A 25,795-nucleotide genomic window follows, 5' to 3' on the forward strand; every position below is an offset into this window, starting at 1 on the left:
ACTTAAGGGTACCTGCTGTGTGCCAGGCTAGATGCTGGCCGCAGCTGGGGGCAAGGGGCACCTACAGATGATTATTGTCACGTGCCAGGAAACAATTGGGCATGGAAGTCGGGCACCAGGCCAGATGGGCTGGTGTTTAGATCCTGGCCTCAGGAACCCCTTCATGTATCTGAGGCTCAGTTTCCCCACCACCACCGAGAAGGAGCACAGAGCTCCTCTCAGCAATAAAGGAACAAAATACAGATGTACCCAGCATCTGACATTGGAAGCTTGTTACAAATTAGAGAGCACAGAGGACTCTGTGGGGGCCAAGCAGAAAGGCCAGTGCCCCATCTGGGTGACAGTGGTCAGGGTGGACTTCCTGTAAGAGGTGAGGGAGAGCTAGTAGGAGCAGAGTGGGGGGACAGGAGCAAAGCCAGCAGGGGTTCTAGGCAGCACAGAGGGTTTGGGGGATCCTGACCCCATGCCTTCCACCGCCCCACTCCAGGGTGGGCTCTATGAGGCAGTGAATGAAGTCTACAAGAACCTCATCCCCATCCTGGAAGCCCACCGTGACTATAAGAAGCTGGCCTCAGTCCACGGCAAGCTGCAGGAAGCCTTCACAAAGATCATGCACCAGGTGGGCCCAGGACACGATCCCCAGGACTGCCTTCGGGCCCCCCATTTCCATCCCCATCCCAGGCCCAGCTGACCTTGACTTTCCCCCACAGAGCTCCGGCTGGGAGGTGAGTCCTCTTGCCCTCCAAGGCCACCTGCCTCAGGGACCCTTGTGATGCCTGGTCAGCAGCGGTCAGGGACCACTAGGGGGCACAAGAAGAGCGTGACCACTGGCCAAGGGGGCCCGAGGCTCTGTGGGTGATGACGCACCCCCCTCCACCTCCCCCCCTTTCCCCAGACGTCCCCCCCTGCCCCAGATCTCCAGGGCAGTATGTGAGTCACCCAACTGGTGGCTCTCGAGGCACCCCTCCCGCAGGCAGGGCTAGCTGTTGCTGCTGCATGGGGGGTGTGGAGGGAGGGGCTGCGGGTCTCCCTCGCCCTCTCTCAGCCTCTGCCTGTGTCTCTCTCCTCCGTCTCTCCTCAGCTGTCTCTGGCCTGTCACTCTGGCTCTCCCTTTCTAAGTGTCTAGTCTCTGTCCTGCCTCCACAACTCCCAGCTTCCCACAGGATCTCTGCTCCTCATCTCTGGTTAATGCCCCCCCAGTCCCGCCTCTTCCCTTCTATTTTTAGGCATCTCCTAGTTTAGGGAGAATTTTCTGGCCAAAGATGGCAGGAACCCAGAGTCCTGGCAGGCGTGCTGGGTGGGGGCCCCTCCCTCCCCAAAGCCCTGATCTCTGCCCATGGAGTGATTCTCATAGGGTGCCATGGCCAGGACCCGAGGGGAGGGGGGTGACATCTGACCCCTGCCATGACTGTCTCTCTCTGTGCACCCCCCACCTCCGGCCCCACCGTGTCTGCTCCGCCCTGCCCGGATCTGCCTTGGTGAGTGACCTGAGCACCCAACTTCCTTTCCTGGGGGAGGTGGCATTCTTGGGGTGAAGAGGGATTCCTTCTTTTAAACGTCAGGCTCTGGCAGGAGAGAAATGCCCTAGAACAATGCAGCCAGAGCCTCTGTCCCAAAGCAAAAGACAACCCGATCACCCTTCAGCCATTCAAGCATTTATGTAGCACCTGCTACATACCAGCCCCATGGGCATCGGGACCCAGATATGAGCAATACAGTCCCGCTCCTAATTTGGTATTGGGATCCAGATGATGAACCGCTGCATAGAGAGGCGGGAAAAACAGAAGTCTGGGGTGTTAAATGAGAACAACAACTTGGGGAGGTAGACAGGTCGGGGAGTATGGGCAGTTGGCTGTGGTCCAGACCTACGCCCTGACATTCTCCAGGTCCTCTGCTTGTGCTCTTGACTGGATGTTCTTGAGGTCCTCATAACCCCCTCCTGATGTTCTCGGGGGTCCCCCTTGTCCATGCCAACTTCTTCCCCAGCCCTATCTTGCTTCCCTCTGCGTTCTGCCTTGTGGGGCACAAGGACACCCATCTCTGGATTAGGGAGGCCTCCAGAGATGCCTCCCAGACCTCAAAACCCCATTCTCCCAGCCCCAGCGTGTATTCGGGACGTATTTCCGAGTGGGCTTCTATGGCGCACGTTTTGGGGACCTGGACGAGCAGGAGTTTGTGTACAAGGAGCCCTCAATCACCAAGTTGGCTGAGATCTCCCACCGATTAGAGGCAAGTCCAGTCTCTGGGGGATGGGGGGGCGGGCAGGACACCAGGCTGCCTGGGGACTGGAGTGGGGGCTGCAATTGTGCAGATCCAAGTCAGCCCCATGTCCTCAGGAGTTCTACACAGAGAGGTTTGGGGACGATGTGGTGGAGATCATCAAAGATTCTAACCCCGTGGACAAGTCCAAGCTGGATCCACAGAAGGTGGGCTCTTAACCATCCTCCCAAAATCCTGTATAAAAGGAGATTCTAAATACTATTTCCCAGAGAAGCTAAAATCCTATTTCTCTTACACAACTCCAAAACTTATTTTCCTAAAGCCTATTCCTCAGGGCAGTCCCAGTCATCCAGATGTAGGAAGACCTGGGAACCCTAGAATTAAAAGCCCCCAGACTCAGGGCAGCCAGGGCCTCTTTCCCCAGGCCTGGGGCCCCAGGTGTCTGTGCTGGGGCTGTGGAACCCTCACCCCCACCCCACACCCCAGGCCTACATCCAGATCACTTATGTGGAGCCGCACTTTGACACTTACGAGCTCAAGGACCGCGTGACCTACTTTGACCGCAACTACGGGCTGCGAGCCTTCCTGTTCTGCACGCCCTTCACGCCAGATGGGCGCGCACACGGGGAGTTGCCCGAGCAGCACAAGCGCAAGACCCTGCTCAGCACTGAGCACGCCTTCCCCTACATCAAGACGCGCATCCGTGTGTGCCACCGGGAGGAGGTGGGTGCAGGGAGGGGAGGGGGGCATCAGATTCAGCGGGCTCTGGGAAGGGGAGGTATAGGGACCCTAGACCTAGGTTGGCTCAGCAATCCAGACCTAGAAAGGGGTGGCATGGGGATCCCAGATCAAGGAAGACCCAGAAAGGAGAGGTGCTGTGAACTGTGGGCCCAGGGCAACCCAGAGAGGTTTGGATGTACAGTCCATCCCCTTCCAGCCAGAGAGGAAAGGCCTGGAGACCCCAGATCCAGGAAGAGGCTCAAGTACCCCAGAACTGGGTTGGAGAGGTGGGGGGCACCTCAAACTCTGACCTCCAGACCCAGGGAGGCCTGGAGACCTTAGACATAGGGATGTTGGACTCAAGGGCACCAGACCTAACCTCTAAGGCTGGACCCTAACCATGCCACCACAGAGTCAAAGGCAGCTGCTCCAGTACCCCCACCATAGCAGAGCCCAGCAGACAGAAGCCCCCAGGGCCCATTCATCGCCAGCCTCTCGGGCCCTCTGCCCTCAGTGGGATCCCAGCTTCCTTGGGCTGACCGGGTCAGGACACCATCAGGCCCCAGCAAGTGTATACACCCTCCCTCACCCGCAGACAGTGCTTACACCAGTGGAGGTGGCCATCGAGGACATGCAGAAGAAGACACGGGAGCTGGCCTTTGCCACTGAACAGGACCCTCCAGATGCCAAGATGCTACAGATGGTGCTGCAGGGCTCTGTGGGGCCCACTGTGAACCAGGCACGGCTGGTCCGGGGGGTGCAGGCTCCCAGGGCGACTCTAGGCCCCATGCAGGCACCCTCATGGGTCCCTGTCACCCTGTAGGGTCCCTTGGAGGTGGCTCAGGTATTTTTGGCAGAGATCCCAGAAGACCCCAAGCTCTTCCGGCATCATAACAAACTGCGGCTTTGCTTCAAGGACTTCTGCAAGAAGTAGGTCTGACACTCCCGAAGGCTCCTGTGTCCCCCATTCCAGCTCTTCACTTAACGGGCCCCCACTCTTGCTGATAGCTCCTCCTCAGTTTGCCTGACCCCCTGGTGGGTCTACCTGCAGGCTGGGTCCTCAGGGACTTGCTTTCTCTGCTGACCATCTCCTGCCCTCTGGCCCTCAGATGTGAGGACGCTCTGCGGAAGAACAAAGCCCTGATTGGGCCTGACCAGAAGGAGTACCACCGCGAACTGGAGCGCCACTACTGCCGCCTGCGCGAAGCGCTGCAGCCCCTGCTCACCCAGCGCCTGCCCCAGCTGCTGGCCCCAACCCCAGCCAGCCTCAGGTGTCCAACCTGGGCCCCCTACCCTACAGAGGGCAAGCGGAGGCTGGCCAGGACAGACACACTTGCATAGCAACTCTGGCGGAGCTCACAGCTTTGCATATCTCCATACGTACAAAGGCAGGGCAGTCTCTGGGAGGCCATGTCCCTGACATGTGTCTTCAGCTGTCTGACCCTCAGTTTCCACATCTGTGAAACTGGCCGGATTCATACCTCTCATGGCGGATTCCAAGAATCTGCAAACCCCACAGCCAGATCAGGGCGAAGATAAAAGGGGCAGGAGAGATCTTAAAAAGATCTTTGGAAGAGGAGGGGCGGTGTCATAAGAGGAGGTGGAGGGGGGAGCCCTGTGGAGTTGGAGGCCCTGCTGGGGACCCATGCTGACTAACCCTGTTCCTCCCCCAGGAACTCTCTGAACAGAGCAAGTCTTCGGAGGGCAGACCTCTGAGCCCAGAGGACCAGCATCCAGGCCTCAGCTGTCTGTGCCTTGCTGGGAGTCGCCCCTACTGCCCTCTCAGCCTCAGGGTGTCTGCACTGTACTTGGGGTTGAGCCCTCTGCTCCTCTGTCTGTCTGCTCCTGTCTGTGTGCACTGATGCTCCCTTTTTTAATTTAAAATGGTTTTTATATGCAGCCTGTATGATGTGGTCACTGGGGGATGGGTCACGTGTGTACAGTCCATCCCCTCACAGCCATGTGTCCTGTGACACCCACTGAGACACTGATAACCTCCTGGGTGCTGGGTACAGTGGTGACTGCCCTCGTGAAGCTGACACTTTAGTGGGGAAAGTGACACAAATAATCCACAAATCCACTGGGAATAATAACAACACTTATCAAGTCCTCACGGAGTGCTTCCAGAAGAGCCGGCCACCCCGCGATGGGGGTGTAGCTCAGTGGCAGAGCATTTGCCTGGCAGGCATGGGGCCCTGGGTTCAGTCCCAGCAAGGTGAAACTTTTTTTAAAGTTTAAAAAATGTGGCCACCCCATTTATGGGCTTTTTTACTGAGGGACCTCTATTGGGCTCCTGCCTAGTGGTTAAGCAATCTTCTCAACATTCCTGTCAGATTGACGACATGATTAGCCCCATTTTGCAGATGGGGAAACTTGGGCTCGGTGCAATAAAAGATGGATGAGCCTGGGATTGGAGTCCAGGTCTGGCTGACTCTGGCGCCCAGGCCTTAGCCGCCGCCTATGCAGCCTCGCGCTAGAGCAGCCCCCCTCCCAGCCCGCGATGGTCACGCCACCGTGTACCAGGCCTGTGCTGGGCCGCTTCCAGCCCTGCGCGGGGCAGGGGGTGGGGGGGAAGGGTGACCTCCCGCCGCCGCGCCCGCCCCAGAGCCCTCCCCGAGCTGGGCCCCGGCCAGCCCCGCCCCCCGCGGCCGCCCAGATGCAGAGGGCGGGGGAGGCCAGCGATGGGGGATCCAGCCCCTGGGACGGCTGGCGGGGACAAAGGGGGACGAGTCGGGCACCCGCGACGTGCACACACACCTGCCGTGCAGGTGAGACCGCGTCCACCCCACCACTCCGCCTTTCCCCTGACCCTACTGGCCTGGGGCACCCGAGGGGCGGGGCCGGCCGGGGGCGGGGCCGGGGGCGGGGCCAGCCCGAGGGCCGGGCGGCCAGGCGGCGGCGCGGAGGACGCAAGGGCGGCGGGACGCAGGGACGGCGGCGGCCGGAGCGCGCCAGGCGAGTAGGACCCGGGCTTGGGTCGGGCTTCGAGTCGGGTTCGGAGTTCGTGTGCGGTTCCTTCCCCACCTCCAACTCCGGGCACAACCTCGTGGTTCCTTAGGAACCACTGCCTCCAACCTCAACTGTCCCGAACTTTCCCGACTGAGAGCATCTCGGTCTCGCGCCCCTGTCCCCTCCCCATCTTTGACCCTAGCCCCACTTCCCGCATCTACCTCCATCCCTCCACCGTGCCCTGCCTGTCCCTCTCCCCACCCCTGCCTCCCCTCTACCTCTCTCCTTCGCGGCCTCTCTCCCTCTCTCGGCCCCTGTCCTGCCCTCCCGCCCTTCTGTCCCTCCTCCCGCCCTCTGCGGCGGGGCCAGGCCCCAGGCGGCGGGAAGGCGGCCCGGCGTCCGGCCGGGCTGGGCCTCGGCCTGGCGGCTGGGTCGGCGTGGGGAGCGGCAGCTGTTTGCTATTAGCCTGGGACCCCGCAGGCCCCGCCCCTCCCTGCATGGGGCGGGGTATCCTCGCCCCCAACTTTGGGGCGGAGAGAGGGGCAGAAAAACCCCGGAGATGTCCTGGCTGGAAGGGAGGTGCTTTGGGGAGACCCTGTACCCCTACCCTGAGCTCCCCCACCTGACCCTTCTTGGAGACCCCTGTACCCCTTCCCTGAGCTCCCCCACCTGACCCTTCTTGGAGATCCCTAACCCCTTCCCTGAGCTCCCCTACCTGACCCTTCTTTCCCCTCCTGTTCTCCCAGGAGTCCTTCCACCCACATGCTACCACCCCACACTCCCAGTGTCTCTTTCTTTGGCCATGGAAGGTGGTCAGATAATTGGAGACCTGCAGACCTCCATGTCTGGGAAATGGGTAGAGGGCCGTGGAGTCTACAGGGAGTGGCTTGGTGGGTTCTAGTTGATTGGCTTCTCCATTGCCCAAGTGACCCGAACAAGTCGATGCACTTTTCTGCCCCCTTAGGTTCTCTATCTGTAAGCCAGAGAAATAACTACCCACCTTGACTATTGTTATAGTGTTGATGTTATTTGCTACACCTACTGGGTGTACCTGCTCCCCCTGCCCCAGGCTATACCAAACCTGCTCCCTGTCTCTAGGTCTCTCCTAAGTCCCCAGAAAATGTTTCAGATCAACTTCCTGTTGCTCATGGGGGTGAGGCTGCAGGCAGATGGAAAAACTGGTGACCGTGCATTCCAGGTGTGGAAAGCCAGTGAAGCGAGGACAGAGACGTGGAGAGACAGGCAAAGAGAAGTGGAGAGACTGAGAGACAGAGAGGTGGAGAGACAGGCAGAGAAGAGTGGAAAGAGAAAGACGTGGAGAGAGACTAAGCAAGACAGGACAAGAAGACATACTCAGCTGTCCCTGGAACCCCAACCCTGCCTTCATGCCCAACAGGTGCCCCACTTGGTCCATCTTCACAGGTACCCATTGCCCAGGTACCCTCATGCCAGAAAGGGTTCACTTTCTTTGTGGGATGAGCTATGGGTTCTGCAGCAAGGTGGCTAGAAGTCAGATTGCAGAAAGGACTGGCCAAGTTCAGGCAGGGTTTGGGGGACAAAAGGGCCCTGGCTAGTCTCCAGGGCTGAGGGGGGTTTAGTGAGAAGCCCTGATTGTTCCTCCCTTTTGCAGCCTCCAGGCGCCCCCTCTTACTTCCTCCCCTCCACCCCATGGCTTCCCGGGCCTCCGCCCCAGCCCTCTATCCCTGCTGCACCCCCAAGCCCGGACACATCCTGGGGGGGCAGGAAGTTCTGTGTAGCCCAGCAGTGAAACTGTTTATTTTTAGAGAAAATTGTTTCCATAAAGGGGAAGGGCTTTGTGCCTCCCACTTTCCCTACCCCCCATCAGGGCTCTCTGCCTTGGGGTCGCCTAGGGGTCCACTACCCCTGTGTGGCTTCTTAGATCCTTGCAGGAAGACTGTCCTCCGTTAGCGCCCCAGCCTGTCTTAGCCCCCAATTTTTTCTGTGGCCAGCTCCAGGCCTGGGCTAAGGAGAGGGGGTTCAGGAAGGGTGGGGCTGTCAGGCCTGGGGCCCCCGGCCCTGGTGTGTGTGGAGGCAGGGCTGTGGGAACAGCTGGAGCCTGTCCAGGGGCTGGACAGATGTGCACGCAGGCCTTAGGTTTGGTTTCTTTGTTCCGGGCCTTTCCTTGGCTCGGCAGGGTGTGTGCATATGAGAGGGTCCCAGACCTGGGTGGGGCCACTGTGTGGCCACATTCCCCTCCCCCTGCAGACTGACTCCTCCTGACCCGTTCCACCACCCCCTCTCCCCAGGTAACGTTCAGCCAGTGCTGCAGGCAGTCTGATTCACTGTCCCCCAAGTGACTCCTGAGGAACAACTGCAGACAAGAAGATGGCCCAAGTCCTGCATGTGCCCGCCCCTTTCCCAGGTCAGGGGTCTGGGGGGGAGGGGGAAGGGCCCTGCCCTGGGAGTTCTGGCCAGGGCTTTGCCCTGAGGGCCGAGGGGGAGGCCACAGCCCAGCCCTGGGAGGACTTGAAGGAGACAGAATCTTGCTGGGACGAAGGGGTAACCCAAGGGGGAGATAGGGACCTGTCCTGGGAGGCTGTTGGGGGACATGGTGCAGCACTGGGGTCCTGGGCAGGAGAAGTACAGCCCTGCCGTGGCCGGGGGATCTGAAGGAAGGAAACTTCTCCCTGGGAAGGGGTTTAGTTTGAAGGGGCCAGAAATCCCTGTGCTGGGAGACTTGGGAGGCACAAGACAGGGTCAGCACAGAGAGTCAGAGTGGGACACCCTTTCCTTCTGGGGGTGGGCCCCGCTGTCCTGGGAGAGTGTGGGGGAGAGACAGCCCTGCTGGGGGACTGAGAGGGAGGCAGTCCGGGCCCTCTGTCTCAGGGCAGGCAGGAGGACGCCCAGTCTCCAGGGAGCTTAGCCTTGCCCTGGGAGGCCTGAGGGTGACCTGGAGTCGCTGTGGAATACCAGGTGGGCTCCAGCCTTCGGGCACATGGAACCTGGCCCTCCTGGGCATCAGCCTGGGCCCAGGCAGGGGGACAGCAGTGCTTAGAGGTGCTGGCCTCTCTCTCCACCCCAGGGACCCCGGGCCCAGCCTCCCCGCCTGCCTTCCCCGCCAAGGAGCCTGACCCACCCTACTCAGTGGAGACCCCCTACGGCTACCGCCTGGACCTGGACTTTCTCAAGTACGTGGACGACATCGAGAAGGGCCACACGCTGCGGCGGGTGGCCGTGCAGCGCCGTCCCCGTCTGGGCTCGTTGCCGCGAGGCCCTGGCTCCTGGTGGACGTCCACCGAGTCGCTGTGCTCCAACGCCAGCGGGGACAGCCGCCACTCGGCCTACTCCTACTGCGGCCGGGGCTTCTACCCGCAGTACGGCGCCCTGGAGACGCGCTCCGGCTTCAACCCGCGCGTGGAGCGCACGCTGCTGGACGCCCGGCGCCGCCTGGAGGACCAGGCGGCCGCGCCCCCCGGCCTGGGCTCCCTGACGCCCAGCGCCGCCGGCTCCACGGGCTCCCTGGTGGGCGTGGGGCTGCCGCCGCCCACGCCTCGAAGCTCGGGACTGTCCACGCCGGTGCCACCCAGCGCCGGGCACCTGGCCCACGTGCGGGAGCAGATGGCCGGTGCCCTGCGGAAGCTGAGGCAGCTGGAGGAGCAGGTGAAGCTGATCCCTGTGCTGCAGGTGAAGCTGTCGGTGCTGCAGGAGGAGAAGCGGCAGCTCACGGTGCAGCTCAAGAGCCAGAAGTTCCTGGGCCACCCCACCGGGAGCCGTAGCCGCAGCGAGCTCTGCCTGGACCTCCCGGAGCCGCCCGACGACCCGGCGGCGCTCGAGACCCGGAGTGTGGGCACCTGGGTCCGCGAGCGGGACTTGGGCGTGCCCGACGGGGAGGCGGCGCTGAATGCCAAGATCGCCGTGTTGGAGACCCAGCTCAAAAAGGCCTTGCAGGAGCTGCAGGCAGCCCAGGCCAGGCAGGCCGAGCCCCAGCCCCAGGCCTGGCCCCCGCCCGACAGCCCAATCCGAGTGGACACGGTCCGGGTGGTGGAAGGGCCGCGGGAGGTGGAGGTGGCGGCCAGCACAGCTGCTGGGGCCCCTGCACAGAGAGCGCAGAGCCTGGAGCCTTACGGAGTGGGGCTGAGGGCCCTGGCGACATCAGGAGGGGCAGAGAACCCCCCCGTGTTCCGCAGCCACGAGGTGGTGGAGACCATGTGCCCAGTGCCCACTGCGTCCACTAGCAACGTCCACGTGGTCAAGAAGATCAGCATCACAGAGCGGAGCTGCGAAGGGGCGGCAGGTGAGTGCGGCGGGGGGAGGGGAGAGTCTGTGGATTGTCTTTCTCTCCACTGCTCATCCTGCACCCTGGGAGTGGCAGGGCCCAGCCTTTCACCAGCCGCATCATCCAGCTCTCAGAGCCTCTGTCTTTTCATCCACAAACAAGTGAGCCACTGACCTAAGGGCTGTAGAGACCATGTGGAGAAATTGGGTGTCTAGCGTGGGACCTTCTGCATAGCTCATAGTGAAGTTCAGAACAGGAGTTATCTGGAGGTGGCTCTGTGTAAGTCTGTCGGTTAGCTGGGCAGAAACCCTCCTTGTGTATTCAGTAAGCGGCGGGAATCAATGTCTGGTACAGGAAACAGGTTGTTCATATAACCGGCAGCCTCAGGTATAGCTGGATCCAAGTGCTCAGATGCCATCAGGAATCTGTAAGTTAATGTCATTCTCCTTCCTACCCTGGAGATGGGCAGAGGAAGGTGGCCCCATCACTCCAGGGCTTTTTCCTTCCAGCTCAGTGGAAAGGGAGCCCTTTAGTCTAAATAGTACCAGTCGAAGTCCCAGGAGTGGCCTTCATTGACTGAGCCAGTCACTGCACCCTTCATTGCCTATTCCTGGATCCTGAAGGAAGAGAAGCCCCACCCAGGCTCTGTGGCCTTTAAGAGAGGAAGGGGGTGCTCCAGAAGAAGGGCTGAATCTTCATGCCAGGAAAGTGGGTGCAGGGTGTGCAGAACATCAGCTGCCCAGCCACTGCTGCCCTGAGGGCCCAGGGAGAAGCTACCAGAATGACTCATAATAATGACAGCTGTTCTTTATTGAGTACCCGCTGAGGAGTACTAAATGCTGTGCAAAGTGTTTTACCCAAGGGGGGGTCATCTGTGCAGCCAGAGGACCTGAGTTTAGATTACACTTCCTGCTGTGTGACCTGGGTGAGCAATACCACCTCTCTGGGCCTCAGCTCACCTCTCTGTGAAGTAGCATAGTACTGGTTCCCACCTCTGAAACCCTGGTGAATTCACGTACACAGTAAGTGCTCAATCAGTGCTTCTTGCTGCTTCTGCTAGTAACTTTAGGTCAACCTGTTTATAGCTGGGGAGACTGAGGCTTCACTCGCTTGCCCTGTGTCACAGCCAGGAAGCAGCTGAGCCGGGATCTGAGCCCAGGCCAGCTTGAACCTGGGGCAGGGCTCCAAGATGGGTCCCAGATTCTCCTCCCGCCTGCAGGGTCAGCTGCCCAGCGCCCAACCAACATCCGGATGGCAGGGACTGAGGGCAGGGACCCAGCTGTGCTTTCTCACTTCCCTGTGTTGTTCCTGGCCAACTCCGGACACCACTCCTCTGTTCCGTGTCCATCCAAACACCCAGCCCTGCGACTCTGGCCTTCAGCCAGCGGTCCCGCCCGGCCCAGCCTCGGAATCTCTGAGAGGCACCCTCCATTCCAGACATGCTTCCCAGGGCAGCCATGGGGCCTCCTGCTTGCAGGACATACAGACACAGCAGTGTCCACCCCCTGTGCAAGCCGCTGTCCCTGAAGGTCCTTCCTGGTGGCTTACTCCACTCCCTCTTGCTGCAGGCAACCTTGGTCTTTGCCTTGCTTGGGTAGAGCTGGAGTACATTCATTCATCTCGATATCTCATTTAGCAGACCTTTATGGAGAGCCCACTCGGTGCTGGACTGTTGTAGGCACTGGGAATGCAATCGTGAACTAGACAGACAAAAGCCCCTGCAACAAATGAATAAGAGACTGCAGTGATCGGAAATGTCACTTCAGGGAATTCACGTGTTTAAAGCAAAAAAGTAGAGACGTGGAACTGGGGACAGCTAGATAGGGTGGTGGCCTGGGTTCAGCTCTGACTTCCCTGCTCCTGGGTCCCGCAGCATGCTGCGTAAGCCCTCTGTGCCTTAGGTCCTCATCCACAAACTGGGGTCCTGCCAGTCTGTTACTGAAACACTCTGAGCCTTCTGTCACGGCCAAGGGCACGGCTTAGTGGTAGAGCAAGGGTTTTACATGTGTGAAGCCCTAGGTTCCCTCCCCAACACCACAAAAAAAGGGGAAAAAAGGTGGGAATCATGTCAAATGGTCAGCAGGGCCCAGGGCATGAGGCAGGGTGCAAGGTCACCTCCAGGCCTTGTGGCATCTCCCAACCAAGATGCAAAGGAGCCAGGTGGGCAAAGGAGTAAAGGAAACAGTGTTCTGGGCAAGGGCCGAGCGGTCAAAGGCCCTGAGGTGAAGAAGGACTCCTCAAAGTGTCGAACAGAACCAGTCACTCCGTCCGCACCGGAGGCTGAGGCAGGAGGATTGCAAGTTCATGGCCAGCCTCAGGAACTTAGTGAGGCCTGACCTCCAAAAATTAAAGTAAAAAGGGTTGGGGACATAGCTCATGGTAGAGCACCCTGGGGTCCATCCCTAGTACTGAAAAAAAAAAAGAAAATTATGGCATTCCAGGGTGTTATTTAATGCCTGTTTCATATTTTATTTTATTCCTTTGAATTCACAATGACCCTATGAAGTGTTGGTGTTTTAATTCTCGTTTTACAGATGAGGAAACCCAGGCCCGGGGAGGTAAAGGAATTTGCCCAGGGTTCTCAAAGCCAACGCTGAAACTTTGTCTTTAGTTTAACATGATCCTAGGAGCATTTTCTCTATTCGTCCAAATTCTTTGGACACGCTATTTTTTAAATACTGACACCATTTTTTTTCTCTTGTTCTTTTGTGGTGCTGGGGATGGGACCCAGGGTGTTGAGTGTGCTAGGTAAGTGGTCTACCACTGAGCTACAGCCCCCCAAAACAATCAATTATTGATTAATTGATACTGGGGATTGAACCCACAGGCAGTTTACCACTGAGCCACATCCCCAGCCCTTTTTATTTTTTTGTTTTGAGAAAGGATCTCACTAAGTTCCTTAGGGCCTCAAACTTGTGATCCTCCCGCCTCAGCCTTCCAAGGAGCCCGGATTACAGGTATGCACCATCATGCCTGGCCCAGAATTGATTTTTAAAAATTTAAGTCATTGAACTGCACCAAGTGTGGACAGAGCGCCAGGCCGTGGGCATGTAAAGTAATTCAGTAAAAGACATGAAGGCCCTTGAAAATACCCTTCCTGAAACCTGTCGTAAGCAAAGAAGGTGGACCACGCGAGACATTCTCCCAGCATTGAGTTGACCTGAGTCTCCAGTCTGCAAGCCACACCCGCTGGTCTCCTGCTTTGCTTTGGTATATTTCTTCTCTGTCCCTTCTGTCCTCCACCGGACAGCTTTGCAACTCTGCAGGCTCTACCTTCTCTGTCTCGTCAGCTCACCCGTCTCCGTTCCGTTTTCCCTGCCTTATTGAGATATTATCAAATATTAAGGAAAAAACCCAAGTGTTAAGTATGGACGCTGAGCCAGTTCAGTGCCTCCTCCTGCCCTCATGGTGCAGAAGCAGCCATCGGTGAGACGTCAAGGAACAGGCGTGCCTGGTGCTGTGTGCACACCTCTGGTCCCGCAGCTGGGGAAGTTGAGGCAGGAGGAGTGCAAGTTCAAGGCCAGCCTGGGCAACTTAGCTAGACCCTTCTCAAGGGCTAAAGGAACAAGCTTGGCTGTGCCCCAGCGAAGCTTTACTTGTGCATGCTGAAATTCGATTTTTAAAATATGTTCCACATGTCCTATAGCATTTATTCTTTTATTTTTTTCCCAAACCACTTAAAAATGTAAAAACTGTCTGGTATGGTGGCACATGCATATAATCCCAAGCAACCCTGGGAGGCTGAGGCAGGAGGATCACCAAGTTCAAGGCCAGCCTCAGCAACTTGGTAAGGCTCTAAGCAACTCAGTGAGACCTGTCTCTAAATAAAATACCAAAAAAGGGGTGGGAGTGTGGCTCAGTAGTTAAGTGCCCCTGGGTTCAATCCCCAGGACCCAAAAAAGAAAAAATAGAAAAGAAAAACTGTGCCCATAGACCACACCTTCCCAATCTCTCCTCTGTGCCATTCAGGTACCCCCACCTCCACCACTTCTTCCCCCCATCTTTTTTTTTTTTTTCCTAATGTGGTGCTGGGGATTGAGCCTGTGCCTCTCACATGGAATGCAAGTGCTCTGCCGCTCAGCAGCACTTCCATTTTTATTTTGAGACAGGGTCTCGCGGAGTTGCCCAGGCGGGCCTCAAACTTGTGATCCCCCGGCCTCAGTGGCTGGGTCTACAGGCGCATGCCACCACGCCCGGCCCTCCCCTCCCGTTTGCTATCATTCCTGGTTCTTCACCTTTCAGAAGTTTATTTAGATATTTGGTGTCACTGGAAAATATGCCCTGTGTGTGTTTAATTTCCTTAAATGGTATTGTGTTTCAGAAAAACAAAAATCTCTTTCTTATTTTTTTTCCTCCTCTTTTTTTTTTTTTTCCCCCTGTGCTGGGGATGGAACCAGGCCTCACGCAGCTTGGCTGCAGCTCTCCCACTGAGCCGTCCCCCACCCCGTCCTTTCTCCACGTACACTGGTGGGTTTGTGGGTTGTTGTTTTTTTTTTCCTTGTAGATGGACACAATACCTTTATTTCATTTATATGTGGTTCTGAGGGTGGAACCTAGTGCCTCCCACATGCCAGGCAAGTGCTCTGCCCCTGAGCCACCACCCCAGCCCTACACTGGTGTTTTTAAATCTGGTTTGTCACTTTCGAGAAGCTGAGTAGATTTCTGTCCTGGGTGAGTTCCAGCCTTTCCCCATCTCCTCCCCTCGTGCTGGGAGCCAGGAGGTAGCTTCCACCTTTGGCTCCTGTGGACGATGCTAGGGCCACTCTCTCCCTGGCCTCCGGGTCCTGTCTGGTGGTCTGTGCCAACGCCCCGTGGGATGCCCTCCGCCGGGCCTGGGCTGCTGCCTGGCTCCCCGTGTCTCCATACGAGGCCCATCCACCTTTCTTGCTTTGCCCGCCTTTTGCTGGTGCAGAGTTCTCGCTCCTTGTTGGAATTTGCATTTCTCTGGTTTCCAGTGCGGCTGAGCATCTCCCTGTGTGTCTAATGAGCCTTCGTCCATTTGTCTAGGAGGAACTTTCAGAGGTTCTTGGCATCATCCAGAATAGGGAGTGGCAGACGATGACCTGCCGCCTGTTTTTGTGGCCCTCAGCTGAGAAATGTTTTTATATTTTTAAGCAATGGAACTGGGCCAGGGTGGAGCCCGGGGACGGAGCACTCGCCTAGTGCCCATGGCCCTGGGTTCCGTCCCCAGCAACGCCTCCCCCCAAAAACTGATGGTGAAACACACAACATAAAATTTATGAGTTGAACCATTTTAAGGGGACTGTTCATTCATGGCCGGGAGTTCCCACTGTCGTTCAGCCATCCCCACCTCGAGCTCCGGAGCGTTCACCTCTTTCCCCGTTAAACGCTGATCCCCAGCCCCAGCCCTGTACCCCGCTCTGCCTACTCTATTTCAATCTCTCTGGCCTGGTGACTCTGGCACCTCCAGTGAGTGGAGTCTGTCTGCGCCTTATGTCTGACCGATTTCACGAGCCTGTGCTTCCGTCTCATCTGTTCTCTCTCCTGTGACTCTAAGTCAGGAGCCCTGAGTCTGGGGCAGAGATGGGGAGTGACAACCATGTGCACATAATCCCAGTGGTTCAGGAGGCTGAGGCAGGAGGATCGCAAATTCAAAGCCAGCCTCAGCAACTTACCGAGGCCCTGTCTCTAAATAAAAAAAAGAAAAAGGGCTGAGGATGTGGCTCAGTGGCCGTGCGCCCCTGGGTTTCAGTGCCCAGCACCAAAATAAAAAATAAACACAAAGGTTGGGAATGACCATCTGCCTCCCCACACGTTCCACTTGGCTATACCGTGTGTTTAACGTGGGTTTATTGTCGAGGTTTAAAAGAAAACGAGGCCACGTGTGTCACTCGGAGGTAGAGCACTTGCCTCGAATGCACGAGGCCCTGGGTTCCATCTTCAATACTGCATAAAAAATAACAATAAATGTTAAACATATAATAAAATAATCGGGGAATTCACGTACACTGGCATTTGCCTCTGACTCCCATGGGAGTGCAAGCCTCGACCACACCCTGGGTCCAACTGTCCCTAGGCCCAGTGTCACCTGCAGCCCCGCCCTCCCACCCTGGCGTGTTCGGGGCCTCTCTCCCTTCTCTGCTACCCTTGAGTGTTGCGTGTGAACTTAAGGAAGTCATACTGCATGTGTCAAGAAGATTGTATCCATTAAGGGAACTTCAAAGCACTGGCCTTCAGCAGCTGTGCCCAGTGGCAGGAAGGGGAAACCCCGCGGAAGTGGGCCTGGGGGCCTGAATGGATCCTGAGACAGGGCAGCCTGGCACAGCGGAGGCTGGACGGTCATTCCCTCTCCCGCCTGCTGGGCTGGTGCATTAGCCCCCTGCTGTCACTATCCCAGCTTGGGCGGCAGATGACCCAGGGATTGTGCCTAGGAAGTCACCTTTGTCCTCAACCTACTTAGGAAGCATTTCAACTGTGATAAATACACGTAAAACTTACCAGTTGAACCTTTGTTTCTTTCTTGCAGTGCTGAGGATGGAGCCCAGGGTCTCCTGGGCTTGGCAGGTGCTCCTCCACTGAGCTGCACCTCAGCCCCAAGTCCTAGGTTCCTAATAGCCATTGCGGCCTCACTTTCCTGATGATTAAAGCAATGCCTGCCTAACGTCAAATCAGGGGATCCAACACTCCCATGCTTTAGGCATGTAATGCTTTTTGGGGGGAGGGCAGCACCGGGAATTGAACTCAGGCACTCACTCGACCCCTGAGCCACATCCCCAGCCCATTTTTAAATTTTATTTAGAGACAGAGTCTCACTGAGTTGCTCCGTGCCTTGATTTTTGCTGAGACTGGCTTTGAACTTGTGTTCCTCTTGCCTCAGCCTCCCAAGCCGCTGGGATTACAGGCATGTGTCACTGTGCCTGGCTCATAGATACACTTTGTGGTTTTTTCCCTTCCTGTAAAAAAAAGTAATAAATAAGGATGGGTATAGCTCAGTGGTTGTGCTCCCCTGGATTCAATCCCCAGTACCAAATAATAAATACAAAGCCTGGGAATGGTCATCTGCCTCCCCACATGTTCCACTTGGCTATCCAGTGTGTTTAATGTGAATTTATTATTAAGGTCTAAAAGAAAAAGTCAGGAGGCCAGGGATGTCACTCAGTGGTAAGAGCACTTGCCCAGCATGCACGAGGCCCTGGGTTCCAGCCCAAAAAAGAAAATAAACGGGGGCGTGGTGGCACACACCTGTAATCCCAGCAGCTAGGGAGGCTGAGAAAGGAGGATCACAGGTTCAAAGCCAGCCTCAGCAGTGGCAAGGTGCTGAGCGACTTAGCAAGGCCTTCTCTCAAAACATAAAAGGGCCGGGGCTGGGGCTCAGTGGCTAAGTGCCCCTGGATTCAGTTCATGGTACCAATAAATAAAGAAGAAAAACTGAACACAAAATGAATTCTAAAACACAATGCTACTTAAAAGGGGACTGGGATGTGGCTCAGTGGTAGAGAGCCCCTGAGGTTCAATCCCCACTACCAAAAAAAAAAAAAAAAAAAGGAGTTTACAGTAATCTGGAAGTAGCAAGTATTTCTCCAGGGCTCTTGACATGCTGGGATTGTGGTAAGCCCTTCATGTCACTCTGCCTTCTCTCGTCTGCACAGTGGTGATGCCATGAGGTACGATGTGTCATCTGCTTGAATACTTCATACAGCATCAGGGCGGGGACTCCCAAGCCAGCCCTGTAGGGCCACAGGGACCCTGTCCCTGATCAGCTGCAGGGCAAGCCACAGACTAGGGTTAGTGTAGGATTTTGCCACCCACTTGCTGGTGACCTTGGAGCTCTTGTCCCAGCCTCACCTCTAAGAGTCGCTATGCCTCAGTTTCCTCCCCTGCCATAGCCTGACCCTCCAGATGACACAATGTAAGACTTAGCCCTTGTGAGAGCACCTGGCTCAGGACATGTGAGTGACAAGCAGCAACTGTCACAACTGTTGTCATTTGCTTGTTGTGACCCTCAGCAGACGCCTCATTTCGTGTCCTTCCAGGTCTCTCTCAGGCACCTACAGAGTCCTCGTCCCCGCCAGGGTCTGCAGCAGCCGCCGCCCGGGTGGAGCCCGAGAAGAGCACAGGCCAGGTGCCCACGGGTGACTGCACCAGCAGGGAGCCCACCAGGCAGGTGGCCTCTAGTGAATCGGAGGAGGCCAGGGGTGCAGGTAAGGGGTGGTGGCCATGGAGGGGGACAGGACCAGGGTGACCAGGATGGGTTGAGCTCTTTCTGTGACGCAGTCCTCCCTCTAGGCGGTTCCCTGGCCGGAGTGCGGTCCATCATGAAGCGGAAAGAGGAGCCCGCGGACCCCGAGGCCCGGCGCAGGAGCCTGCAGTTCGTGGGCGTCAACGGCGGGTGAGAGGACCCCCATCCCTCAGCCCTTCCCTTTTTTTCAGTTCATTCATGCAGAAGAAAGAGCATAATAAACACCTTATTCTAAGTCCCCCACTTGGGCTAATCCATTGACTCAAATGACAACAGGTAGATGAGGAGACAGGCCTGAGGAAGCTGCGTGTCTAGCAGGGGTAGTGATCCAGGAGGCCAGGTATGGTGGTGCACACCTGTAATCCAGTGAGGGAGGCTGAGGCAGGAGGATGGCAAGTTTGAGGCCAGCCTCAGCAATTTAGCAAAGCCTTAAGCAATTGAGCAAGATCATGTTTGAAAATTTAAAAATAAAAAAGGACTGGGGGTGTAGCTCAATGGTAAAGGGCCCCTGGGTTCAATTCTTAGTACCAAAAAACAAAACTCAGTGACCAGGAGTTTGCCCTGGCTCCAGAGCTTGTGGCTGGCCTAGCCCCTGGGGGATGCCGATTCCACTCCCTGCTCTGATGCAGCCTTGATCCAGTGGGGCAGTGGGTCCTGAGAGCAGGTTCCAGGCCGGATGGAGCCTCTGAGGAGGCACTGCTGGCCCTGACCCATAGGAGTCCCAGAAGCAAAGGACAAGTAGGAGCAGGCAAAGTGAAGGGCGGGGTGTGGGAGGGTGCTGCTGATAGAGGCGCCAGCCCAGGCAGGAGGAGGCAGATAGAGAAGCAGGACGCCGAGGCAGCCATGGCCAATGGGAGCCTCCAGTGCCACCCAGGAGCTTAGGGTGTCCAGGAGCAGCAAGGAGCCCAGAAAGTCCTGTGCAAGGCAGGTGCAGGTCGAGTTGGTGACACCCACGGGGCAGGGGCAGGGGGCATAGAGAGTAGAAGTTGTAGAGCAGCACCCGGCGTGGCCAGTCACAGCTGCTGTTCCTGCAGCTTGGACGGGATGCCAGCTGCCGTCCCTTCCTGGATGTGCATCTCCTCACCTGCCTTCCTTCCTCCCCAGGTATGAGTCCTCATCGGAAGACTCCAGCACAGCTGAGAACTTCTCAGATAATGACAGCACAGAGAACGAGGCCACAGAGCCCGAAGACAGGGTTCCAAGTGTGGCCTCAGTGCCCCAGCTCAGGCCAGGGACAGCGATGGCCAAGACCAGCCGGCAAGAGTGTCAGTTATCTCGGGAGTCTCAGCACGTACCCACGGCTGAGGGGGCCTCGGGATCCAACTCGGAGGAGGAGATCCGGTCAGTTTTCTGGGTGGGAGAGATTCAGAGAGGGTGAGGACGGGTGAGTCTCTTTCTCAGATCCAGCCAAGCCCTCTGAGAGCCCACCTACCAGTCATGCACACTGTAGTGGGAATTAGCGAACAAGTGCTTTCTCCTGAGCATCCAAAGTTCTGGAGGCCATCAAAGCCTCTTTCTAGCTCCTGGTGTTAGGTTTTAGGAGACAAAAGTCTCTCCTTACCACTCCTCTTCTTTGGGGCATGTACTCTAACACCCATTCTACTTTTTTATGTCTCCTATTTTTTTTTTTTTCCCTGATAAAAAATCTGCCCTGAGGAAAGACTTTCTGTTCACTCCTGGCCATTTGGAATGACCCAGCCCACATGTCCACTTTGTCCTGTAACCTGTGTGTTCCCCATGACCCTGGTGAAGAGGGTCTGCAGTGCCGCCCTTCAGTTGACCCTGGCAGGACTTCATGGGTGCCACAGTGGAGAGCACTCCTCAAGCTTCCCAGCTGGGCATGGGGTGGGGACAGGAGTCCAAGGGACCTGGCGCTCAGACCAAGGTCCTCTTGTTCTTTGGCAGGATGGAGCTGAGCCCCGACCTCATCTCGGCCTGCTTGGCCCTGGAGAAGTACCTGGGCAACCCCAACGCCCTCACGGAGCGGGAGCTGGTAGGCTGAGCCCTAAGCAGACCCCCATCCCATCCCACCACTCCTGGCTGCTGCTTGCCCTGGGTGGCCCCCTCCATCTGCCTAGTGAGGACCCTGAGACCCATAGCCGGAGCTCTGGGATGGGTGGGACTTGAGCCGTGGACCCTGGAGACGGGCCAGGGAGGCAGAGGGGGCCCCCGGTTCAGTGGTTGCTCTTGCTTCTGCGGCCTGAGGGGAGGGGCTGCCTTGCTCTTGCCCTCGGAGGTGGTCTCCAGGCAGAGGCGGCCTTCTGGGAAGGCATCCCGTGTCTACACCCGCCCTGAGGGTCTTAGTGAGATGGGGTGCTGTCCCTCAGAGCCCCGTGCAGGGTGGGGGGCACCTCAGTTGGCTCCAGCGGCTCCTCTGGGGGGAAGACCTCCCCCATCCGGGCCTTTGTCCCTCTCGCCCCTCCCCCACCTAGAAAGTGGCCTACACCACGGTGCTGCAGGAGTGGCTGCGCCTGGCCTGCCGCAGCGATGCACACCCCGAGCTGGTGCGGCGCCACCTGGTCACCTTCCGGGCCATGTCCGCGCGGCTGCTGGACTACGTGGTCAACATCGCCGACAGCAACGGCAACACGGCGCTGCACTACTCCGTGTCACACGCCAACTTCCCTGTGGTGCGGCAGCTGCTGGACAGCGGTGAGCGTGGGTGGCCCGAAGGGGGCCCAGCCTCCCTGGGGGACACAGCCTCCCCTCTGGTGGAGGAGGCGCGTCTCCTTCTGTTCGTAAGGACCCCTCGTCTAGCTGTATGATGGCAGTGGGGACCCCCGGGGCAGGGAGGACTTCCAGGGAGCAATTAGGCGGCGCCTAGACGGAAGGAGGAGAGCGCAGTGGCGCTCAGGGCCGGGAGGGAAGGCAGCTTCCCTTCTGATGGCGGAGGCCTAGCGGTCCCAGGGCTCTCATCCACCAGGTCCCCTCCCCACCACGCAGGTGTCTGCCAGGTGGACAAGCAGAACCGCGCGGGCTACAGCCCCATCATGCTCACCGCCCTGGCCACCCTGAAGACCCAGGATGACATTGAGACTGTCATTCAGCTCTTCCGGCTTGGAGATGTCAACGCCAAAGCCAGCCAGGTAGGTACAGGGGCCCTGGGCCTGCACAGGCCTGGGGAGCTTGGCCCCTTGAGTGAGCCCCCACTGCGGGCCAGGCCCAGCGGTGCCCTCAGCTCCCATTCCGGGGAGCGGCCACTCCACAGGCTCAGAGGGCTGCCTCACTCCTCGAGGTCAGAGTCCAGGAGGTGGGATCTGAACTGTGGTCCAGCTGCAGAGCCCTGCTCTTCATGACCTGCCGTGTGGCCGCAGGGCCTTGGGTTCATCCCTAGCACTGTCCCCCCCCCCAAAAAAAAGAAGAGAAGGACAGCCAAGACCCCATGGGATGCTGGGAAGGGGGGATGCAGCACGTGGGGGCGCTCAGCACAGGAGCACAGGGAAGCCCTGGAAGGTTCTGGAGCAGGGGCCTCGTACCTTTGGTCCCACATGGACTATGACCATGGTCCTTGCCCAGGCGGGGCAGACAGCCCTGATGCTGGCGGTCAGCCACGGGCGAGTGGATGTGGTGAAAGCCCTCCTGACCTGCGAGGCGGACGTCAACGTGCAGGACGATGACGGCTCCACGGCGCTCATGTGTGCCTGTGAGCACGGCCACAAGGAGATCGCGGGGCTGCTGCTGGCTGTGCCCAGCTGTGATATCTCGCTCACTGACCGCGTAAGTGCCCGCCCAGGGGCTCCCTGGGAGGGTGGAGTGTGACCAGGCAGTAGCACAGCAGCGGCTTCTTTGCAGGATGGGAGCACCGCTCTCATGGTGGCCCTGGATGCCGGGCAGAGCGAGATCGCGTCCATGCTGTACTCCCGCATGAACATCAAGTGCTCGGTGAGTCTCAGGCAGGGTGGGAGGTGACAGGTGGATGTGAAGAGTGGGTGGTAGGCCAGGCGCAGTGGCTCACGCCTGTAATCACAGTGACTTGGGAGGCCGAGAGAGGAGGATCACAAGTTTGAGGCAGCCTCTGCAATTTAACCAAACCTGGTCTCAGAAAGGACTGAGGATGTAGTTAAGTATTAAAGCACCTCTGGGTTCAATCCCTGGTACCTTCCCCACAAAATCATAAGGTATGGGAAGCTGAGACAAGAGGATCGCTTGAGACCAGGAGTTCAAGGCCAGTCAGGGCAACATAGCAAGACCGTGTTTCAAACAAAGAAATCATAAGTCAAACCATAGCTTGAAGACTGTATTTCCTGGGGCTGGGGATGTGGCTCAAGCGGTAGCGCGCTCGCCTGGCATGCGTGCGGCACTGGGTTTGATTCTTGGCACCACATACAAATAAATTTAAAAAAAAAATAAAGGTCCATCAACAACTAAAAAAATATTAAAAAAAAAAAAGTGACATTTCAGCCTGTATCTGAAGAAGTGAGGGAGTGGGTCACGTGGCCATCTAAGCAGAAGGGGCAGCCATGCAAAGGCCCTGAGGCAGGAATGTGCCTATGCATTTACGAAACATCAGGGAGCCCAAGAGGAAGAGGCAAGGGCAGAGTGATGTGGCAGATTGTGGGAGACCAGGGTGGGCCAGAGTGAGGACTTTGGCTTAGACTTCAACATGTCAGCATATTAAAGTCCTAGAAAACCTCACTGAAAAGAAACCTAACTCTGCGTACTCAGCATTTCTTTTATTTGACCACAGAAATCTTGGTTTGTTTTTTTTTTCCCCAAATCCTGCCTTAGCTGGGCATGGCAGCACACACTATAATCCCAGTAACTTGGGAGGCTGAGGCAGGAGGATTGCAAGTTTGAGGCCAGCCTAGACACCTGAGCAAGACTCTGTCAGTGGTAGAGTGCCCGCCCAGCAGGCATGAGGCCCTGGGTTCCATGCCCAGAACAGACAGAGGAACTGCCTAAGGGGGCCCAGGGCCGCGACTGCCCAGACAGCCGCCCGTCTCCCACTCACCCCAGCTCCCACGGAGCCCCGCCTTCCTACATCCCCACTACCCTTGTGCCCTGCTCAGGGTGTCAGGCCGTGGGGCCTCAGTCCTGTCCCGCAGGGAATCGCTGTGGGCCTGCTTCCAACTAGAAGATGGGAGTGACAGGGCCTCTAGTGTCCTAAATGTCCCTGCAGTTTGACCTGTGGCCCTGTCCCCAGAGACCCCTGAGGGACAGACCCTCATCCATCACCTGGACCACTCACTGCGGTATCTTCCACCCTGGCCCCCACTTCCTGGCCTCGCCCTACTCCCCGACCTCCAGCCTGTCCCCCCGTAGCAGCCAGAGGCCACTGTGGACACTGGAGTCAGGGCACCTCTCTCCACTCTCAACAGTCTACGACTCCCGCCTCACTGGAGAAAAGGCCACAGTCCTTCTGGGAGCCCATCAGGCCCTATGCAGCCACCCTTCCCCGCTCCTGCCAGGGTACCCGTATCACAGCTCCTCTGCTTCTGCCCCAGGACCTTCGCACTTACTGTTCCTCCAGCTGCCTCTGCCAGCCTCTGGGATTAGGTCACACACACACACACGCACGCACACACACACATGCACGCACACACACACGCTCTGCCTGCATCCCCTCCATCTCTTATCCCCAGTGACAGTCCTCCAGCCTTTGTTTCTTCAAGGCATCCCTTATTTGAAGCCAAGAGCTACACCTCCCGCAGGGCAGGCCCACCCACCACATCCACAGGCCAGCCCTAATGTCCACGCCTCAGAAAGGGGATCTGAAATAACACCAAACAAAAAGCACTGGCTTCTCGTTACAGTTCGCCCCGATGTCAGATGACGAGAGCCTGGCATCGTCCTCCGCCGAAGAGTAGCCAAGGGAGGGAGGCCGGAGCCTCCCTTGGGGCCACTGGCCCGCCAGCCGTCCTGTCTCCTCTCTGCCCCTCTCTCCTCGGGCTTCCTCCCACGCCCCCAGGCCCAAGTCTGGAAGGCAAACAGTTTTCCCTCCGCGTCCCCAGGGAGCCCAGGACACGGACACGCAGGGGACTCCTGCTCCAGTTGGTTTTCCGGCACCCAAGTTCAAAGCAGCGGCCCAGACCAAAGCTAAACTCTTGTCTAAAGCGGCGCCAGTGGCTGTTGGCTGGGGTGTGGGTTTTATAAAGAACGTTGAGAACAATCAGCCGGCAATTATGGGCGGAGGAGGGGAAAATTTTATATTTTTGAATCATTGTCGGGGGAGGGGCGCGATCCTCCTGTGTGTTGCCAAATTTGAAAGTCACTGGAATTACGTGTGCTCCTGTAATCCTGAATGTCAAGGCAGGGTCATCACTCGAGTGGCTTTGCCCACCCCCCGCCTCCCCCACTCGTACTAACTGTCCAGTTATAGCGTCTGTTGCCCCCACTCCAGGTGGCTTTCTGGGGGATATTTCTTCTCTTGCTTCACAGAATAGCTTCCGCCCTGTCACATCACCCCCTGGGCAGAAAGCTGAGCCCTTCTCTCTTGTTGTGTCTGCCAGCATCACTCCCACTCAAGTTGGGGGACTCAGGACCCTGCGCAGGCCTGTGCCCTGGTAGCCTCTGACTTGTAGGTAACCCGTTCACAAGGAGAAATGACCCAGAAATCCATCCCGCCCCTGTACAGAGGCCCTGGCAAATAGCAGTTTCCTAGAAAATCCTTCAGACCTAGAGTTGAAAGAAAAAGATCCAGTTCTCAGAGTGGCTGCTACATCCAGAGCCCAGAACCGTGGTTACAGGGCCCTCCTCTTCCTCCACAGGTCTCCAGAATTTCTCTCCTCAAAGGAGAGAAAACAGGGAATGTGTGTGTTGGCAAAGCACAGGGCAGGCTCCACAAACCCCATGTGTACACAATTAAAAGTTGGCTGCCCCCAGAGGACTCCCAGCGCAAACTTAAAGAGACAGGCCTCTGCCGAAAACCAAACAAAGGGCAGCTGGATTTTTTTTTTTTTTTCTTTTTTTTATCTTTTTTTTGATCATTTGTTTTTTTTTTTTTCAAACAACCTAGAGACTTTCCGGAGCTGCCTGGAGTAGAGCCTGCTGGAAACAGGGCTCGCCAGAGAGGCTTATGGTTTCCTTCTGGGTCTGTTTTGTCCCCAGAATCTCAATGTGGTTCTCCTTCCTGTTCCTTTCCTCGGGAAGCAGGAAAAAGATCAGGCTTCCAAGCTCTTCAGTGTGCCTTGTTAAGGCCTCCCGAGGCCGTCCTGCCCTCCAGGTCCACAGGGCTTTGAAGCCCCAGCCCAGCAGGACAGAGTGAGCCCCAGGAGCGCACGGGTTCATGAAATAGAGCCCGGAGCTGTCTGCTCACCTAGAGAAGCAGGTTTCTGGGCTTGCTGTAGCCTGGCTTGCTTGGATTTTTGTAGAAGGTCAGTCTATGCTTGGACAAGAAGGCTTGGGCGGTCCAGGACGGGGTGGGTGGTGTGCGTGTGAAAATAGAGAAAACCCCAGGTGAGCGAGCAGGTGCTGTACCCAAGCTCCTAGAAGCAGCCCTTTGGCCCAGGCGTGCTGACCCCTCCCATCAC

At 57.4% G+C, this 25,795-nt stretch overlaps 2 protein-coding genes across 8 annotated transcripts in view; both read left to right on the forward strand.

Moving 5' to 3' along the window:
- The window catches only part of Dock6 (dedicator of cytokinesis 6), a 46,108-nt gene extending 41,269 nt beyond the window's left edge, over window positions 1-4,839 (forward strand). For 3 of the 4 annotated variants that reach the window (XM_027955164.2, XM_027955165.2, XM_071602495.1), the window contains 9 exons: window positions 488-619; window positions 711-725; window positions 2,104-2,229; window positions 2,337-2,426; window positions 2,707-2,943; window positions 3,536-3,679; window positions 3,764-3,870; window positions 4,050-4,211; window positions 4,614-4,839. In XM_027955164.2, the coding sequence (XP_027810965.2) occupies window positions 488-619; window positions 711-725; window positions 2,104-2,229; window positions 2,337-2,426; window positions 2,707-2,943; window positions 3,536-3,679; window positions 3,764-3,870; window positions 4,050-4,211; window positions 4,614-4,656 (1,056 nt within the window). In that variant the 3' untranslated portion in view covers window positions 4,657-4,839. Of the gene's footprint in view, window positions 1-487; window positions 620-710; window positions 726-2,103; window positions 2,230-2,336; window positions 2,427-2,706; window positions 2,944-3,535; window positions 3,680-3,763; window positions 3,875-4,049; window positions 4,212-4,613 lie in introns of those variants that run through there. The other variant, XM_071602500.1, reaches the window with a different exon arrangement.
- Window positions 4,840-5,807: 968 nt separating this feature from the next.
- Kank2 (KN motif and ankyrin repeat domains 2) lies at window positions 5,808-25,239 on the forward strand. Of its 4 annotated transcripts, none has more exons than XM_071602525.1 (13): window positions 5,808-5,895; window positions 7,088-7,326; window positions 8,157-8,272; window positions 8,933-10,144; window positions 18,121-18,288; window positions 18,374-18,476; window positions 19,431-19,667; window positions 20,232-20,319; window positions 20,759-20,978; window positions 21,270-21,412; window positions 21,843-22,043; window positions 22,119-22,208; window positions 24,080-25,239. In XM_071602525.1, the coding sequence occupies exons 3-13, from the start codon at window positions 8,236-8,238 to the stop codon at window positions 24,131-24,133; spliced, it is 2,553 nt and encodes an 850-aa protein (XP_071458626.1). In that variant the 5' UTR covers window positions 5,808-5,895; window positions 7,088-7,326; window positions 8,157-8,235; the 3' UTR covers window positions 24,134-25,239. The 4 variants fall into 4 exon arrangements, with proteins under 4 accessions (XP_071458626.1, XP_027811072.2, XP_071458633.1 ...); XM_027955271.3 differs by having other exon boundaries at window positions 7,088-7,311; XM_071602532.1 differs by having other exon boundaries at window positions 7,088-7,285.
- The last annotated feature ends 556 nt before the right edge of the window (window positions 25,240-25,795 follow it).

The sequence above is a fragment of the Marmota flaviventris genome, chromosome 1 (assembly GCF_047511675.1).
Source record: "Marmota flaviventris isolate mMarFla1 chromosome 1, mMarFla1.hap1, whole genome shotgun sequence".
Lineage (NCBI taxonomy): Eukaryota > Metazoa > Chordata > Mammalia > Rodentia > Sciuridae > Marmota > Marmota flaviventris.

Coding starts and splice junctions, on each gene's coding strand:
- Kank2 (XM_071602525.1), top strand. CDS start 8,236: ATGGCCCAAGTCCTGCATGTGCCCGCCCCTTTCCCAG. Junction 20,320..20,758: donor CCCTCACGGAGCGGGAGCTG/GTAGGCTGAGCC, acceptor TCCCCCACCTAG/AAAGTGGCCTACACCACGGT. Junction 21,413..21,842: donor TCAACGCCAAAGCCAGCCAG/GTAGGTACAGGG, acceptor GTCCTTGCCCAG/GCGGGGCAGACAGCCCTGAT.